The sequence below is a fragment of the Columba livia genome, chromosome 11 (genome assembly GCF_036013475.1).
Source record: "Columba livia isolate bColLiv1 breed racing homer chromosome 11, bColLiv1.pat.W.v2, whole genome shotgun sequence".
NCBI lineage: Eukaryota > Metazoa > Chordata > Aves > Columbiformes > Columbidae > Columba > Columba livia.
Genome location: NC_088612.1, coordinates 19,420,993 through 19,438,322, shown reverse-complemented (window position 1 = coordinate 19,438,322; position 17,330 = coordinate 19,420,993). Strand labels below are relative to the sequence as shown.

The 17,330-nt window shown below is 54.8% G+C and overlaps 2 protein-coding genes across 2 annotated transcripts; one reads left to right on the top strand and one right to left on the bottom strand.

Moving 5' to 3' along the window:
• Positions 1 to 26: 26 nt before the first annotated feature.
• Positions 27 to 7,641, bottom strand: SCAMP5 (secretory carrier membrane protein 5). The gene is made up of 7 exons (XM_065077060.1): positions 7,487 to 7,641; positions 6,035 to 6,111; positions 5,658 to 5,786; positions 3,806 to 3,962; positions 2,982 to 3,083; positions 2,686 to 2,803; positions 27 to 2,014 (listed from the first exon to the last, which is right to left on the bottom strand). Exons 2-7 carry the CDS (start codon positions 6,039 to 6,041, stop codon positions 1,820 to 1,822), a joined length of 708 nt encoding a protein of 235 aa, XP_064933132.1. The 5' UTR covers positions 6,042 to 6,111; positions 7,487 to 7,641; the 3' UTR covers positions 27 to 1,819.
• Positions 7,642 to 13,180: 5,539 nt separating this feature from the next.
• On the top strand, positions 13,181 to 16,491 carry RPP25 (ribonuclease P and MRP subunit p25). The gene has a single exon (XM_021283353.2). It carries the CDS (start codon positions 13,583 to 13,585, stop codon positions 14,228 to 14,230), a length of 648 nt encoding a protein of 215 aa, XP_021139028.2. The 5' UTR covers positions 13,181 to 13,582; the 3' UTR covers positions 14,231 to 16,491.
• The last annotated feature ends 839 nt before the right edge of the window (positions 16,492 to 17,330 follow it).

Genomic DNA, 17,330 nt, shown 5'->3' with positions numbered 1-17,330 from the left:
GCCAGGTTAGATGCTGAAGCGATGTCTGTTAGTTACAGCTTGTTACAGTTATTATTGATGCATCTTATTGTAAATGCAAAAGGTGAAGTCACTTAAATCCATCATTTCTCAGACACAGATGACAGAGCACGTGATTTGGCATAGTAAGTTTTAGGCTAGCTATAAATGAATTGCACAATATTTAAACCTGATTAAGTACATAATAGGCTCAGCAAAGGATTACTTTTCTCCTTAACGTTTTATACACATATATACACGCACACACAGACAGGCATTTTTATCAGTTTAGTCTTGCCAAGAGACGACTGCCTACTGCAGAACGACTGAAGTGATACCCTTTAAAAGGAAACTATTCTTGGGGTGCTTTGCTGGGAAAGAGAAGTTGCTCTTTGGGGGGAATTCTTGGGGGTGGGAGTCACAGACAAGCATCACCAGAAGGGACAGGCTGGGGACTCGTGCAGCCCTGGCGAGCTGCAGGCACAAGCTTGAGAAACTCGAGCCACAGGGATGGATCTGCTTCTGTTTGGGCTGCTTTTCTAGGACTAGGAGAAAAATTTGTCTTACTTAAAGTGCATTTAGAGTCTGAAAAGCATCCGGGAGAAGGAACTTTCCCCCTCCTGCCCCGCAGTGTCCATCAGCCCCCATTTCCGAGGTGATCGCCTTCCCCAGCTGCCACAGTCCATGGGGTGTTAGTCTGAGCTCAGCTGCCTCCTACTAAGGCCCAAGATCATTATTTAAACCAGACCTGGGCAGGGATTTCTGCGCCAGTAAAAAAAACACAGCCACGTTTCACTGCACTTTTTTAGAAGCACAAGCCAGCGGTAATATCCTTCCCAGCAGCCCTAAAGAGCCCCAAAAGCTAACGTGGACAAAACTCAGCCTCGCTGTTTACAGTGAGACCAGTTCTATGTGTTTGTGCACGGGGTGGCACAATTTGATCCGGAGCCTAATGCAAGAATAGATCCTCCGAGAAACGCTCTGCCCGTTTTGTAGCCGCTTTTCCAAATAGAAGCCTTTAAAAAATGCATGGAAACGCTGTCCTGGCTCCCCAACACACGCGCACACGCACACAGAGCGCGCCGGGGCTCCTGCCCACTGCCACGCACAAAAATTGGTCTTTCACATCCAAATGTGAACTAATTTAAAACACGGCGCACTGAGAGAAGTTGTAGATCCTGAGCCAAGGTGTAGATTAGGAATCTCTTGGCTTCCAGCATATCAACAGCAGGTTTCAGCGTTGGTTGGTTGGTTGGTTTGTTTCCCTTTTTTTAAAATGCTAAATCAGCCAGCCACCTCCTAGTTAAAAAGCAAAAGAAAAGGGAGGATTCCCAGGATTGCTGAGACAGTGGCAAGTGAAAGAGAAAACTCACACACGTCGGAAACCTGTGGTTCAGGGCTTGTTCCAAGAGGGGAGGTGGGTGCTGGTTGCTATTTTTCTCTTCCCCTTTTGGGGGGATTTTGGCTGATGTAGTTCTAACATACACCTATCACCACAGGAATTAAAAAACCGCCACCACACACTGTTTCACAGGGAAAAAGAAGACACGTGAACATACACTTACTACCACGCACAACAAGAGCCCTGCAGGTCAACTCACAGCCTCTTCAAGATGAAAAATGAAAGAGAAAAGAAGAGATAAGACAGTGACGGGGGGAAGGGAAAAAAAAATAAATCCAAAAGTATCTCGTTACAAAGAATAGGGAAAGGAACCGTTATGGTACACTCTGCCTTTCTGAAATAGCTGCACAAACTGGGCTCAGCCGTCCTCCTCCTCCTCTCTTCCCCACGATCTCTCGCCCGAGGCCAGAGTCCCGCTGCTCACATCTCGTTGGAGTAGGTGTAGTTGGGGGTGGCCGAATACGGCGTCTCGTGCTGCATCATGGCCCCCTGCGCCGCCCCCATGGCCGCGTTCTGGGCTGCCTGCTGCACGTGGGGGTTCTTCCAGGCCCCCGTGGTCCACTCCTCCTGCGCCTTGCTGAAGCTCCCGCCGCTCCCCCGGTAAAATTTATGCACCTGGAAAAGAGAAACAAAGCAGAGGTGCTGAGCGGCCGCAGCTTGCGCTGAGCCCCACTTCAGTATCTGGGGATGTAGGATTTGGGGGTGCAGGGTGTACAGGGAAGGATCTGGTGGTGAAAGATTTAGGGGTGGGGGTTTTGGGGGATTTCAAGGAAAACGCGTTTGGATTTGCAGGATTTGGGGAGGCAGAATTGGGGGTGCAGGGTTTGGGGGTTCAGAACCTGGGGGTACAGGGTTTGGGGTGCAGGCTGTTGGGGGAAGGATCTGAGGGTGCAAGATTCAGGAGTGCAGGGTTTGGGGGCTCAGGGTCTGGGTGTGCAGGGTTTTAAGGTGCAGGATTTGGGGGTTCAGGGTTTGGGAGGGCAGGATCTGAGGGTGCAGGTTTTTGGGGTTCAGGCCTTTAGGGTACAGGGCTTGGTGAGGCAGGATCTGGGGGTGCAGTGTTTGGGGGTTCAGGGCTTTAGGGTACAGGGCTTGGTGAGGCAGGATTTGGGGGGAAGGATCTGTGGGTGCAGGGTTTTGGAGTGCATGGTTTGGAGTATGGGCCGTGGGGAGTCAGGATTGGGGGGCACAGGGTTTGGGGGAGCAGGATTTTGGGGTTCAGAAGGGTTCCCTGATGCAACACAGCACCTAAAAATGCGGCACCCCCCTCTCCTCCCCGCCCGTACCATCGTGAGAGCGATGAAGGAGAAGACGGCCATCACTGTGAATAAGATGGTGGGGATCAGCATCACCACGGCCGAGCCCACGTTGGTCCCGAAGAAGGAAATCGCTGCGATCCAGCCACTGCGGGGAGATTAAAACAACCAGCTCAGGCTTCCCCCGCTGGCTCAATGCACCCCAGCTCCTCAAACCATCTCCCCAAGCAGAGAAAGCACTAAGGATGTTCAAACACCGCAAGCCCACAGCACCAGCGCAACAGTGACTGTCCATGCGTGTGACACCAGAGCAGCATCTCCCTTACCAGACGCCCCAGCCCGGGATTCCCACCGCCTGGATGATGCTGATCACCAGCTGCGCCATGAAGGTGAAGAAGAAGGCCATGAAGCTGAAGGAGCTGTCCGTCCTGCAAGAGAAGGCTGGGTCACTCCCTGCGCTTCCATCCCCATGGAGATGCTCCCACATCTCAGACCCTCGCAAGGCAGAAGCAGCCGTGGTTTAGTGAGAGGAGGGTGAGAAGCGGAGCTGCCCACGGATTCCGGAGCAAAACTACAGGCAAAAGAGGAACTGTGGGAGGCTGAAGGTGCTGAAGGGGGCACCTGGGAAAGCCACGGGGCACCAGGCCCTCCCCGCACCAGGCAAGAGTGAATCTGCGTTGGGACACAGCTCTCAACGCACACCACCCACCGTCAGACTCAACCTTCCCGCACAGGGAAGAAATACACCCCCAGTTTTGTACATTTGGCGATACTGCTCTGGGAATCGACCTCGGCAGCAAGAGATAATCAACATAAGCACCTCGAGGGCTCGTGGAAAAACAGAAGCCTCAAGGACAGGCAGGAGGGGAGGGAAAGTTGGCACCCCAACTGTATCCTCACCGCTGCCCCGATGCTGCTCAGAGACACATACCAGGTCTTTCTATTGCCTGGTTGGGGTTTTGGACCTTCGCAAATCCCAAACACTCTTGCTTTGAAGGTTAGAAAGTCACACTAAAGGGCTGGACAGAAAGAGCAGAAACTCCCCCAAATATTCAGGAAATGCCCCAAGCTAAGTGCTAACTGTTTAGGAAGGAAAACAAACAACAAAAAAAAAGACCACGAAAAGCCGGGCTCAGGCGTGACCACTTACTTGAAAGCTTTGTAAATAGGTCTAAACCAGCAGACATAGGAGCAGGGCGTAAAGAGAATGAGCCAGAGAATTGCCAGTCCAAAATTAACAGCTCCGCCGCCTCCAATCAGCCATGCGAGGCAGCCCACGAGATTCACCGCCAAGGTGATGCTGTTCACTGCAAACACACACACACACACACGCACAGAGGGAGCAGAGTAGCGCGTGTACGCGAGGACGTCGGTGCGATACCGGAGACCCCGACCCCATGGATGCCCGTGCGGGGCTGAGCTCCAGCAGTGTGTTAACCTAGACGGGTTTCCTTTAAATTAACTTAAATTAACTGGGCGGCCCCAGGCTCAGCCAAAGGGGGTCTAACCTCAGCTGAGCAGCAAAATGAAAAATATATATATATATACATTGCTCAGAGTTGTTATGCCTTAAGCAGGGCCGGGGCTCTGGGGACAGAGAAGGGCCATGTCCCCCCGCTGCTCACGAGCTGGGGCACGTTTCCACCAACAGAAAGCAACTCGTATGTTTGCTTCTCCCACCACTGCTCAGGGTTAAGCGAGACAAGGGCTGCTACTATGAAGCCCAGCTTAGCAGACACAGGACAAAGCCGAGAAGGCTCATCTGCATTCTGATGCCTCCGATTTTTGAGAATGATTCATTATTTCTTCGAGAATTCCAAGCCTCCCACTGCCGCCTGCGAGAGAGCTGCAGCTGGCAAGAGAGGGAGCTCAGCTGGCCGGGCTGAGCGGGCGCTCAGCTCCCCGGAGCCCCCAAGGACACCAAGGGGACCTGTCAGCCTCTCTGTGCCCCTGTCTGGCTGGGTGTTCGCGGGGGAGTTGGGGAGAAATGATCCAGGGAGGAACTCTGGAGAGAAACGGGTTCAGAGAGCTGGTGCTTGCGCTGTGGGAGAGGCTGGAGCAAGAACCGAGCTCTGTTAAATTAAGAACGGCCAGATTGGGACGGGGAGGGGTTTTAACATCCCCAAGACAGCTTCTCTAGGGAAACACAACATTTTTTTCCTCCCACTTCATAGAAAAGCTCCACTAACCCTCCTGACACAACACGGGAAGTTACCCGGCACTAGCTCAACCCATAACGTGCCTACAAAGCACAGGGTGCGCCCTACGCGCTGATACGCTTCCAAAGTTCGGGGAAAACGCCTAATTAAGGAACTAAGTTCTTTGAAATAAAAACAAAACGCTGGTGCCGGCTTGCCCTGAGTACGTTTCCACATACATCAGGGTGCGACCTGTCCCTCTGGCTCTTCTCCTCGCACGGGGTCGGTAAGGAAGAGAGACCCAGGCTAGTTTTAAGAGTTAGAAGACAGTGACAGCTCTGTTAGCACAGCACGGCACACAGAGGCATGCAAGAGGAACAGGCAAGAACAAGGCGCAAGGCTTTGGGAGAAGCCCTGTGCTCCCCTGTTTTGGGGAGCAGGCACCCTGGCCCTCCAGTCCAAGCAGCATCTCCGCCTCAGGCTGCTGCCAGAGGACTCACAATGGCAGAAAAAGCCCTTTTCCCCAGCCTGGCTGCCAAAAAAAGCCAGAGGAGGCTTGGCAGCTCTTTTGGGGGACACGGTCGGCAGCCGAGCGAGTCAGTAAATCTTTGGGCAGGAGGACGTGCGGGTGCTGAGCTCCAGTGCGACACTAAGGTCACCAACAGCCCTCAGGTGCTGAGCCAGCTCCACACCCTGGAACCGCCTTGGACCCTGGAACCGCCCAAGGGATTTTAACAGGGGACACTGAGGCTTGGAGGGGCAGAAGGACTTCCCCAGGTCTCACTCTGCTCTTTTGACCGGTGCCTTCCAGAGGAGAACCCTTTGGAGAGGGAAACGCGAACCCACCCGAGCCCACCGACTCACACATCCAGAGGTAGTAAAGCCGCTTGGCCATGGTCCGATGCTGCGGCGGGATCTCCGCGTCGAAGTCCTGGTAGAAACATGGCTTCAAGGGGATGAACTTGGGCAGCGGAGGGAAGTTGTTCACTTTTTCTGCAAGAAAAAGGTTTCGCCGCCTTTGGGCACTGCATGGAGCTGAGCGCAAATCAAGGGGCTTCCGAATTAGACTCGTTCAGCCCCAAGAATTGAGGGAGGAATTGGGGATTTCCCCTCACAACCACCCACACGGATAGACACAAATTTAGCCCTGCAGATCCTGCAAACGCGGACACCCGTAACCCACCAGGGACCAAGGAGGTGACATTACAGCCCCAGGCCCTTTTGGAGACCCCCCTCCGTACCTGCCATGCTGGCACACACTCAGCCTCTCCGTTCCACAGGAAAAATTAGGGATAAAAACCTGGCAGCTTTACCAAAGCTGGAGGAAAACAAGAGAAAAAGTGATGTGAAGTGGTCAGGGACCTCCCCAAAGAGCCTTCACCTTCCCCCCAGCTCCAAAATAGCTCAAGGACAGCGCTGTAAGAGGCAGTTTGTTTTATTTATGCGGACACTCTACACTATTCACACATCCGGGCTTACGCCGGCACCTGGCTGGCAGCAGAATAAATCCCGGCCCCTAGGGCCCGAGGCTTTATGCACCGGGTAAGGCAGGAGATTAAGAGAAGATCCAGCGATGTGGGGCAGGGCACAGGCTTAACCTCCCACTCCCGCCTGACCTAGATCCAGCCCTGGGAGATGCAGCCCTACCGGAGGCAGCCGTGGGCAGCCTGAAATCCTCAAGTTTGTTCCTTGGCCCAAAACCAATTTTTTTTTAATATTGCTTTTTGCAAGGAGAACCAGCACAGGGAACTACCGGGCTGCCTCCTGACGGCTTTGCAGCTCCCATCTCTGCAAGCCCGAGCCAGAAACCAGGCCGGGAGGGAGCAGGGAAATAGCTGAAAATATCAGCTGGGAAGAGGAAAAAGAAATCAGCAGTGATTGTCAGTAGTGAGTCACTTGAGTGCTGGCTTGACGATTACTCATATCGTTTGGCACCTTGCGCGGTGTCTTGCAGGTGGGAGAGGGGGGAGCTCAGCATCCCAGGATGGTCCCAGCCCGTGCCCTGCTCAGCTCTGTCCCAGCAGGGAAAATTAAGCAGAATGAAAGCAGAAATTAAGCGCTGAGGTTTTAAATACGAGCACCAAGACGGCCATCCTGCGCGTCCCCGCGGGGTCTGCCCTCCCCCGGGCACGTTTCTCCCGACACGGGGTGCCTGAGGCTCTCGGAGGGGGTTTGGGGGCCTCTACCAGGGCAGCCCCCCCCACCAAGCGTCACGCAGGACACGGGACGGGCAAAGCAACGGCGACACCCGTGGGCTGCCCACGGGCGGCTCCGCCACCTGCCTGCTGGCGTCTCCGCAGGCAGCGCTCGGCTACGCGGCCCCACGCACGTGTGCCGGGAGCGGGGACGTGTGGCCGCGCGTGTCCTCCAGCCCACACCGGCCCCGGCGCTGTGCAAAAAACAGGGGCTTTGGCAAAATTTGGGTGGGTTTTATTTTTTGTGTTCTGTTTGTTTGCAATGCACCACCGAGGAGAAACCCCAACAACCCCCGCGCGGAGCGATGCTCAGGGAGGGCGAGCAGAGCTCGGTCCCGGCGGGGCATTGCACCCACGCGTGGGCGCCTCCACGCCGCGCACCCACGCCCCGCAGTGGGGTGCAGCGGGGGGGGGTGATGCAGAGGGCGGCCGCCCCCTCGGGGGCAGCATCCGATCGTGTGTCCCCCCACACACACACCCCACGGCCCCGGGACTCACCCGAGTGACGTGACGTGACCCGGCCGGTCCCGCGGCGGGTGGCGGCGGCGGCGCGCCCGCCTGGCGCTGCTCCTGCCGCAGCGGCCCAGATCTCGCGAGACTACGGCGACCGCCGCCGGCCCCGGCTACGGGCGGCCGCGAAATCTCGCGAGAGTGGTCGGCGCTGTCCAGGGTCCTGGCGCCGCCGGCGGGGAGAGGCGGGGCCGCCGGGAGTGGGCGGGGCCACACAGGCTTTGGGGCTCTATGGGGTGGGAAGGGACCCAATTTAAGGGACCCCAGGTCTGCCCCCTAGACTAGGGTCCTGCGGTGTTGGACACCCTGCTCTATGTGTCACAGCTGTCACACTGTCCAGCATTTTGAAGCTATTACTACTTTTTAATCCACCTTAATAATCCTTTAACCAAGCACAACGGAGCTGCAGCAGCAGGTAATGCACCCACGTGTGTGCACCCCACAAAACACACAGGAGATGGCCTTGCAGGGCACGGGCTGTTTGCAGTCCCCTGCAAGAGAGGTCAGGGAAGTTGGTATTTTAATGAGAAAACAGCCTAAGAAAAGTCAGGTGCTGCAGCAAGCGTGCTGGTGATACAACGGGAATTATCTGTCCCTCTGGGTCACCACCAGCTCAACCCCCAGGCCTGCCAGAGGAGCTGCCCTGCTGTTATTTTTCCCATCTCAGCCGTGCAGCTGCAGGGCTGCTCCCTGGGATGGCAATAATCCCATGTCACTGTTTCCGAGAGCAAGAAGTTTCCCACTGTCCCCCCGACCCCTCCTGGGTCCCCACAGTGGTCTGCCTCACACCCAGTGCTGCTCTGTACAGTAATTAATTTCATGAAGGCCAGAAGACATGTTGATTGCTTTCCCAGGTGATGCTAAGATTGGGAGGCAAAGGACAGGGGATGGATTGACTCACAGGTGGTCTTATGATGGGAACAAAAAGCTCCTAAAGGGGACATAAAACCCGAGTCACCCTGAGGAGGCCAAGCAGCATGAGGAGGACTCCACAGGCAGTGACTCTTGTCCTCAGTGTCATCACAAGGAGCACTTGGACCTCCTGCCTTGGTGCTTGGGAACACGTCAGTGCAGTGCCATGAAACTGGTTTTATCTGGCAACTAAACTGCCCTCCTTTCTGGGGGTACAGCCTTGAGCTTCAGCACGCTATCGTAATTTATTGGGCATGAAGGGTCAGCAAGGACAATGTCCCACCATGGGAAGGGATGAAGAGCAGGGAAGCAGCTAAATCACCACCAGTGAGCCTTGGTCACCAAACATCCCTGGCAGATGAACAGCATCACTCCGCGGGGATGCTAGGAAGGAAACCTGGCAAAAACAGGGAAAACACCTATTTCACAGATGGTGAAATAGGGGGAAGCAGGAAAATAAGCATGCCACAGATGACCCCGTATCTGAGGGTGCAGCTGTCCATTCTAAGCACCTGCTGGGTCTTGGGCCCTGAGCTGCCAGTCCCTGCAGAGAGCAGAACCCCCTTGCATCCTTGTGCAACGGTAGGAGAGCAAGGAACAGGACACCAAACAGCAAGAGGTGAGGGTATGTGGCTGTGGATCCCCACTCTCACCAAGTGCCACTGCTCACCCACAGGCAAAACCTCACAGGGGTGCTCTGAGACTTGGGGAGTTGTGCTGGCCCTGCCTGCATGCCCTGGAATTTGGGGTGGCCACACACCCCAGCTCCACCCCCTGGGGAGGATTCCTCAGCAGACTCAACTCAGTCCTGATTTTACCATCCTTACTTCTCATTTCTTGGGTTTCCTCTGATCAGGATTTGCTCCCTATCTGGTTCTCTGCCTGTCTCAGGTCCCCCAGCACCTTCATACCTCAGTAAGACTTTGGTGATGGCCACATGCAGCACTGTTCCTTGCCCTCAGCACCACTGCTTTTCCACCTGCCTGCAGGTTTTACAAGAAGAGAGAGTCAAAACCAAAGGGGTGTGTGCTCCTCTTGCTTGCAGGGGCTGTTCAGGAAGCCAAGGGGATAACTAGAGTTATTCAGTGCCCACCCCACACTACTTGAGCTGAATCTAGATCAACAAGCAAACAGAGAGCTTCAAAGCCAAGCAGACAAAGTCAACCTCCAGGTCAGGTTCAGTCCATAGGTTAGAATCCAGACACAAAGACAGCTGCAGCTAACCTAGAAACCAGCCCCAACAGAGCTCAAAGTAGGACCGAGCACCCTGGGCTGAGCTTAAATAGAGTTCCCGGCTGTGGGCAGGATAGGGGTGAGGTGTCCCAGATGTGGCTGATCAGGATCATTAGGGTTTATTAACACCCTTAGGGGCCTTAGAGTGTTTCCTTGCTCATTGTGCTGCAGGTCTGCAGAGACTTGCCCTATGAAAGGTGGTTTTCCCTTTTTCTTTTGCTGCTTGTTTAAAGTAAGGGATATCTTGAGCTCTGCTCTTTTCTGTTTAAGGTAGGGATGTGGGGTTTCTTTTGTTGGCTTAGCTAGTAGGGAGCTGCTGCCACCTTAGGGCTCCTTGAGCACCTGGAGCTTAGGGTTGTGTGTGCTGGGAAGCAGCAGGTCCCGGTACCTGGTTAGGACTGGGGCAGGGGATACCCACAATTGCAGCACTTTGGGGGACCATCTGTACCCCCAGGCTGGAGCTCTAATCATCTTGGGCATCAGCCTGCAGCCGAGTGCAATGTGATGAGAGCCTGAGACCTGAGCCGGGCCGATGTGACGCAGAGATGGATGTTGGCGCCAAGACTTTCCTTGTATCGGATGCTTCAACTTTCCGAACTGCTCCCATGAATGGACACCTCAGATGAAAGAAAATATAGAGAGGGCAGGTGGAGGATAGGGGCTCGGGTTACTGCTCCTCTCTAGCTGTCCTGCTCTCCATTAGGAATATGTCTCTGGGTTTTTTCCCTCCCCTTTTCCCAGGTTTGGCCAGGTCCCCTGTCAGCTCTGGCTCTGCACCATCCCCTGCAGCTTTCTTCATCCCTGCCACTGCCAGCCCTCCTCTGCCAAATGGTCCTTCTAAGCTCATGCCTGCTGGCGGGGGGGGCAGGGAAGAGGGTCCTGCAGGGATGGGGCACCCCCCAGAATGGGACCTCCAGCACTGCAGGGTGCTGGCAGCACCTGGCACTGGGATGTGGGATGCTCAGAGAGAAGTTGCAAAGGGAATGAGAGGAAGAAACCAGTCTCTGGGTCCCAGTGTGACCGGAGTGGGTGCTCAGGGAGGACAGACATGATATGCAGGGTGTACTTGCTTTATTCATATTTTTTCTCCATTCTCGCCTTTGCCATCTGTCTCTTCTCCATTTTATATGATTCCACATCCTCTCTCTCTGTGTTTTTCTGCTGGTCGCCCCATGGCTGGGGCTGCCTGTGCCTTTGTGTCCCCCCCATCCCCGCTCTCTTCCCTCTCACAACCCCTGCTCCCTGCCGCTGAGCTCATTTCAGCTATTCCTTCACTTGAAATAACCGATCCACTCTGTTGTCCTCCAACAAACAAGCTGACAGGCTAATGAATGGCTTCAGAAGGTAATTAGCGATGGAGTTGCTAATAATGAATTGCATTTACATTTTAAGCACTGCAGAGGAAAAGCAAGACCCTGTCATTAATGCCCCCCCACCGTAGCCTTAGCCATGGGGGAATGCACCCTCCGCAGCCCTTGGAGGGATGCAGAAAGCCTCGGCTGTGATTGCACCTCCTCTGCCTCCATTTCGGAGGCTGCAATAAGCAGAATTTGTTAAGCAACAATTAGAGGCGGTGGTGGGGAGAAGCTGCTGCTGCTTCCATTGTCTGATGGGTGAGGAAGGTGCCCTGATGCCACAAAAAATGGGTCATGGGAGGCAAGAGCTGGTCCTGGGCCAGGAAAGAAGGGCTGGATGGTTCACCCTGCTCCAGGGATTCATCCGGTGCCAAGCAGCCCTCGGTGGCCGCAGAACCCTCCTGTGCTGCCGGCAGCTGTTTGCACACTTGAATAACCACTCGGAGGGATTTCTCGGCTCCCTCAACCACGCATGCCCTGCAAACGGTTGCTAAAATCCTTCTCGATTATGTTCCTAAGGTTTTAGCATCTTTTGAAGGCAGCAATTTCCCTGAGAGGCTTAATCCATCCCTGTCTGCCTGAGGAAGGAGCCAAGTGCCTTCAGCAAGGATGCTACAGATAGTCATCAAGTGGAAAGGGGGAAAAACCAATGTTGTTTTGTCTCATATGAGTGAGGGATTCATGGTGGAAGTGCAGTGAGCAGGCATGCTCGCTACCACTGGGCTTGGGGGATGCTCAAAGCATGAATCCAGCGTTGGGGGTGAGCCTGGGAGTGTTCTGTGCCCTGCCTCAGTTTCCCCTTCTGTGTCAAAGGGCCCGGCAAGGTGTCAGCTGGGTCAGGAAAAGCTGCTCTCTGTCCCCTCGAGTTTTCCAGCACAGTGGGACACTGTGTGGATGGAGTGTACCATCCCATGTGGGTGACACACTGGTGCTCTCCTCCCATCGCCTGCAGAGACACCCCAAACCCCAGTTTGGTGGATGGATTGGGGGGTGTTGGACCCTCCTTTTAGGGTAGCGGTACCCACAGAAAGCTGCTCTGGGACCCCTGGGATGCAGGGGGTGCATCCACTCCCTTGGCCGGGAGTGGAGAGCCACATCGTGCCCTCACCTGTGTGGCCATCGGATCGATTGATTTATTTATGTATTTTTTCAAGCCCTGCTCGGAGTGAAAACAATCCAGGGGCCTCTGGAGGCCGATAAGATTTGACTGCAAGTCAATACTCGGCATGTCTTTCCACTGTGCAATGATCCCCCCAGTCTGCTGAGTGGAAGGCTGGGGGTGCCAGGGGCAGGCAGGGGACAGGCAGGTGACAGGAGCAGGGACATCGCCTCTGCCCGGGGCAGAGACTGGGGGCAGAAAGGGGACAGCTTCTGGCCTGCAATAGGTATCTCCAGGGTTGTATTGCAAGGGGCTCAGATAGTAAATATGATGGTGACCCATGTTGGGGACATGAAGATGAGCAAGGGACAGGGTCTGGGAAAGCAGTGGAGAGCGGGGATGGGAAAGGAGGAGGAGGATGGAGGTAAATTGCCCGTGAAAACCAGCTCTGCCATGACATCTGCTACTCGGGGCTTTTGGGATGGAGACGTTTTCCCGTGGGCAGAGCAGGGGCTGAGGCTGTGGGGCCCAGGGGGAGCAGAGTCCTGGCGTGCTCGGTGCATGTCCCAGCCCCGCAGCCAGGCACAGCCGCTGTGCCATCTGCCAGGATTTGTCCTGCCTGCGTGTCCCAAGTAGCTTCTCTGATGGCTGATAAGGGTTGAGCTCAGGCTGCTGGTGTTCTCCAAGTACCTCCTGCATCTCAACATGCAGCATGGCCAGGACCCCTTATCCCTCTGGGGATGCTGCCAGGGAGGCAGGGTAACAGGCAGGGTGACAGGCAGGCCCGCTGCCCACGCTCTGCTGACATTTGCAGTTAGCAGTTGGTGTCCTTGAGCGGAGCAAGCACCCAGAGAAGGGACCAGGTTCTCTTTAAGAGGGCAGGACTCCGGGAGCATCATGAAGGCAAGAGTGAGCTTCTCCCTTTGCCTGTCACCTTCCTCCCCTTCACTCCCCTGCCTGCTCTGGGCTGGGCACCTGGGCTCCCTGCCCTCCCCTTCACCTTCCCCGGCTCTGGGTGCTGGCAGGGATGAAGGCAGGTGCTGGGATGGGAGGCTGAGCGAGAGGAGGAGGAGGGGAGAAAGGGGAGAGAGAGGAGGGAGAGGGGGAGGATCTGCTAATTACACTGAACAGCTCTGGGGGCTGCTGAAGTCCAGAATGAAGCAAAGAGCAGCAGAAGCGAGCGCTGCAGTGGGAGCAGAGGAGCCCGAGCATCACCGAGAGCCAGAGCCAGTCGTTCTCCCTGCTGGGAGCGACCGGGGGCACCCGGAGGATCCTGCAGCCCTGTGTCCCCTGGGGGACATCCTCCGGCACAGCCACCGAGCCCCCTGCCAGCTCTGGGCAAGGAGAGGGGAAGGGGCTGGCAGTCCCGGGGGTGCAGGGTTAAGCTCAGCCATCCGGCGGGCTGGGCTGGAGGGCAGCGGAGTCAGCCCCACCATGGTCCCGGGGCGCTAGGAGCCCAAGTGGATCCCTGAGAACGGGAGAAGGATGGCTGCAGAAGGAGGGGGAGCCAAGCCCGTTGCCCGGTCCAGGATGGAGAACTTCCGAAAGGTGAGGACCTCGGAGGAGGAGAGCCCCTTGCCCTTCCCTGACCTGCCCCCCGACGTGGTGGAGATGAAGGTGAAGGAGGGCAGCAAGATCAGGAACCTGATGAACTTTGCAATGGCTCAGATGGAGCTGAAGGGCAGGCGGCAGATTGTCTTCAGCGGCTCTGGCAGGGCAGTCACCAAGACCATCACCTGCGTGGAGATCATGAAACGGAAGCTGGGAGGTCTTCACCAGGTCACCAAGGTGCGCTACAAAACCCTGTGGGAGGTCTGGGAGAACCAGGACCCGCTGCCCGGCGGCACGGCACAGAGCATGACTGTCCACAAGAATGTCCCCTCCATCTGCATCCTCCTCTCCAGAGACCCCCTGGACCCCAACCAGACAGGCTACCAGCCCCCGGAGCCCCAGAACGGGCTGGGGACACAGCCTGGAGATGCAGAAGACACATCCAGCTCCTCCACCAAGGGGCTGAAGCGGCCCCTGCCACCTCCCCATGAGGAGCTGCTGACCAAGAAGTTGCAGGTACAGGCACCCAACAGCCCAAGGGGCTCGGGGACCCCGGACCACCAGCCAGAACACCACCACTGACCCCACCACCTCCTGCCCTGACCGCTGTACACCGGGTGTAGAGGCAGGAAAACACTCCCTGTATAGGCAGGGAATTATATGCTGAAGAAACTCTGGGGGCTTTTTAGCTGCTTTGCTGTAGATAAAGGCACGGTGCTTGTTTTGAGGTCACTGATGTGCTGTAGGGTCCCCCACCTGCTGCTCCAGGTGACCCCCATGCATGGGGGCTTGCAGCTGGGGGGGCACCATGTCCCCAGATTTGGGGTGGGGGTTAAAGGGTTAAACCTGCCAGCCCTTGGTTATGGACTGAAGCAGGGAGGCATGTGTTTTGGGGAGCCGCTAGCCCCACATTCAGCCCCCAGAGGCAATGTCCCCTGCAGTGACCCCACGGAGCCAGAGCGCCTGCTGCCTGTCCCCAAGGGCTGCCCGGAGTGGGGACGGCGGCTGCACATCATCGCTCCCCACTGCGGAGTCTCAGCCATCAGGAGCGACAGTTTCACCCCAAGCCCGTTGGAGTAACACCTCCATTATCAAAAACACTGCAATTACGCCCAGAGAGGAGCTGTCAGGTTTATTAATGCTGGGCTCAGTACCCCATGGAGCCGCGATTCATCCCGAACAAAACACACCAACGAGCAGACCAGTCGCTCTCTCCCTGGGGGACAGCAGAAGAAAAGAAACCAATCCTTCTCCTCCCCACATCAGATACTCAGGTCTTTGCTCGCCCAGAGGTGTTTGCAGGGACAGGGGCTGGGGTGAAGCCCCAGTGTCAGGAGCTGGGGGCTGGATGTGGTGTCTGGAGTGGGATGGAGAGGTTTTGGGGTGGTGGGCTTGGCTGCAGAGCCCTTTGGAGCAAATCCCTTGTTCCTTCAGTGGGTAACGAGGAAACAAATGGAAAATAAAAGCTTTTTAGATATAGTTGAAATATGTTTATGGGAAAATGGTGGGATCATCTCAGCTGCGGACCACAGCACAGCAAGGTGAGACTGTCGCTGCTGCTGAGCCAGGATGAGGAGATCCCGGCCAAACCCTGTCCCGAGGGGGAATGGGATGTGGGAGGGTTTCTCCTACATGCCCTGGCCTCGCTGGCATGGCGAGCCTGCCAAAGCCCCTGCGCTGGGGACCAGGGATGGGTTTGGGAGGCCAAGCAAGCCCCGAGCCCCCTCCTCGCCCTCCGGGGATGGTGAGAATCCCCTCTTTTGACAAGGGCTTTGAGCGGGCATGAAAGGAGACAAGGGGAGTGAGGAGGAGGAGGAAGCAGGGGCTGTTTTGTTTGGCAATGACCTTGTTCTCTCCCTCAGCAGCAGCTGCTTCTCCGGGCCAGAGGCTTGTGCTTATCTGCCCTGCCACAGATTGAGTCGCTTCACTTATCTGCTGCCCTGTAATTGAATATTAATTTCCAATTGTGTGTGTGTGTGTGTTGTGTTTTTTTTTTTCCAATGACTATTTTTTTGTAGGTTTAGGGCTGGGAGAGCTCTGGGCTCCATCCCACCCAGCGATCGTCATACCATCGTCCCCTCGCAGGTGTGGGCGCTGTTTGGGTTCAGCCCTCTGCCGGAGCACCAGGTGTGGGCTCCTACCCCACATGCACTTAAAATCATTTTAATCAATAAAATCTTCTGTAAATACACTTATCAGAGCCTAAAGACTGCCCTGAGAATGAACAGCCCTTCACCTCCCCAGTGCTGCCCCACTGCTGCCATCTCACATTGCGCACAGCAAAGAGAAAAAAATGTATCATTCATTTCTTATTATTTTGTTGATGTGCAAAATTATTTTTAATCTATTTTATATGTGGGCAATTTCCAGTCTTCGAGGCAAGAGGAGCCTGGGGATTTAGCACTCCTCACTTTGTTGACTGTGGACCAAGGATTTCCTGCATGAGAAGATGTTTAGAAAAATGACTGTAAACCAAAAAAATGAAGCATTTAAAATAGTGTGATGACACCTGGCTCCACAGGGTCCTAAGTTGACATGATGATCTTGTGCTACGGCGCTGAGGCACAGCCCCAGGTGTCCAAAAAGAGCAATTTTGGGGTGATTTTTTGATCCTGGTGGCTGGTTCAGCCCTGACCTCCTGCTGGCCCATGGGGCGATGGGCACCGACAGTGGCACCTGTGAGGTTTGGGGACAAGTGAGCAACTATTTGATGCTTTATTTTCCTGATTGTGTGCCCTCACACCTTGCTTGCCAGTCACATTCAAATAATTTTCAGAAGACAGAATTAATTTCTTTGAAGTGTCTTTGGCTATGTTCATGTCAATAAAATCAGTGCTTTACAAGCGTTTGTTAAATGCTGTTACACACAAGAGGGACTATTCTACCCTCTTGTAAAGCTAAGTACCCTGGGACAAGATTAAAATGTCAAGTGTCTGCACATACTGAGGCCCTGTTTGACATGTGTAGGGTCTCATGTGCCTGGGGGAGGTTGGAGTTCACAGTATTTTGCACGTTCAGGCCTTGGTGCGCCATCCTCAGATGTCTGGTGTCCTGTCCAGTCCCGTGTCACCAGCCCATGTCACCCATGGGGAGAGCACAGAGGTGTTTGCTGCCTCAAGCTGCAACCTAAACAACATCTAAATTCATTGTGTGAATTTCGGCGTTGTTGTATGCAGGGACAAGAGTTGGAGTTGATGATCCTTGTGGGTCCCTTCCCGCTGTGGGAAACAATTATTCTGCAAATATAATCATCTCAGGCAGGATCTCTCAGCAAAGCAATCTTTTTAATAACGATATTGCAACAATGTGTTGTACCTAAAGGTCGGCACACATAATAGGGCAAAATGCTCCTGTTAATATCCCCCAAAATCCCGGCTGCCATTTCCCTCCCCTGTTCCCCACTGGCTGGTACTTCAGGGTTTACAGACCACCCGACCCTGCCTCTGTTTATATAAAGTAATACATAAAAAGGGGAACCCCTATCAATCTATTTAAGATATGGATTCCTGGTACTTTAGCTACCTTTCCCCCTAAATTAACTTGTAAATGCAGGTGTCAGTATATATTCTGGGAAGAGACTGTGTTTTACGTTAAGGATTCAGTCTGATGTCTCTCCGTCCTTCCCCCTAAATTAACTTGTAAATACGGGTATCAGTAAGTATACAGGTATCAGTATATATTC

Excerpts from the sequence above, each read along its gene's own strand:
- SCAMP5 (XM_065077060.1), bottom strand. Across the intron at positions 2,804-2,981 it reads ATCCCGGGCTGGGGCGTCTG|TGGCTGGATCGCAGCGATTT; the intron begins GTAAGGGAGATG and ends ATCTCCCCGCAG. Across the intron at positions 2,015-2,685 it reads CCTTCATCGCTCTCACGATG|GTGCATAAATTTTACCGGGG; the intron begins GTACGGGCGGGG and ends TCTCTTTTCCAG.
- RPP25 (XM_021283353.2), top strand. The coding sequence starts at position 13,583 with ATGGCTGCAGAAGGAGGGGGAGCCAAGCCCGTTGCCCGGTCCAGGATG.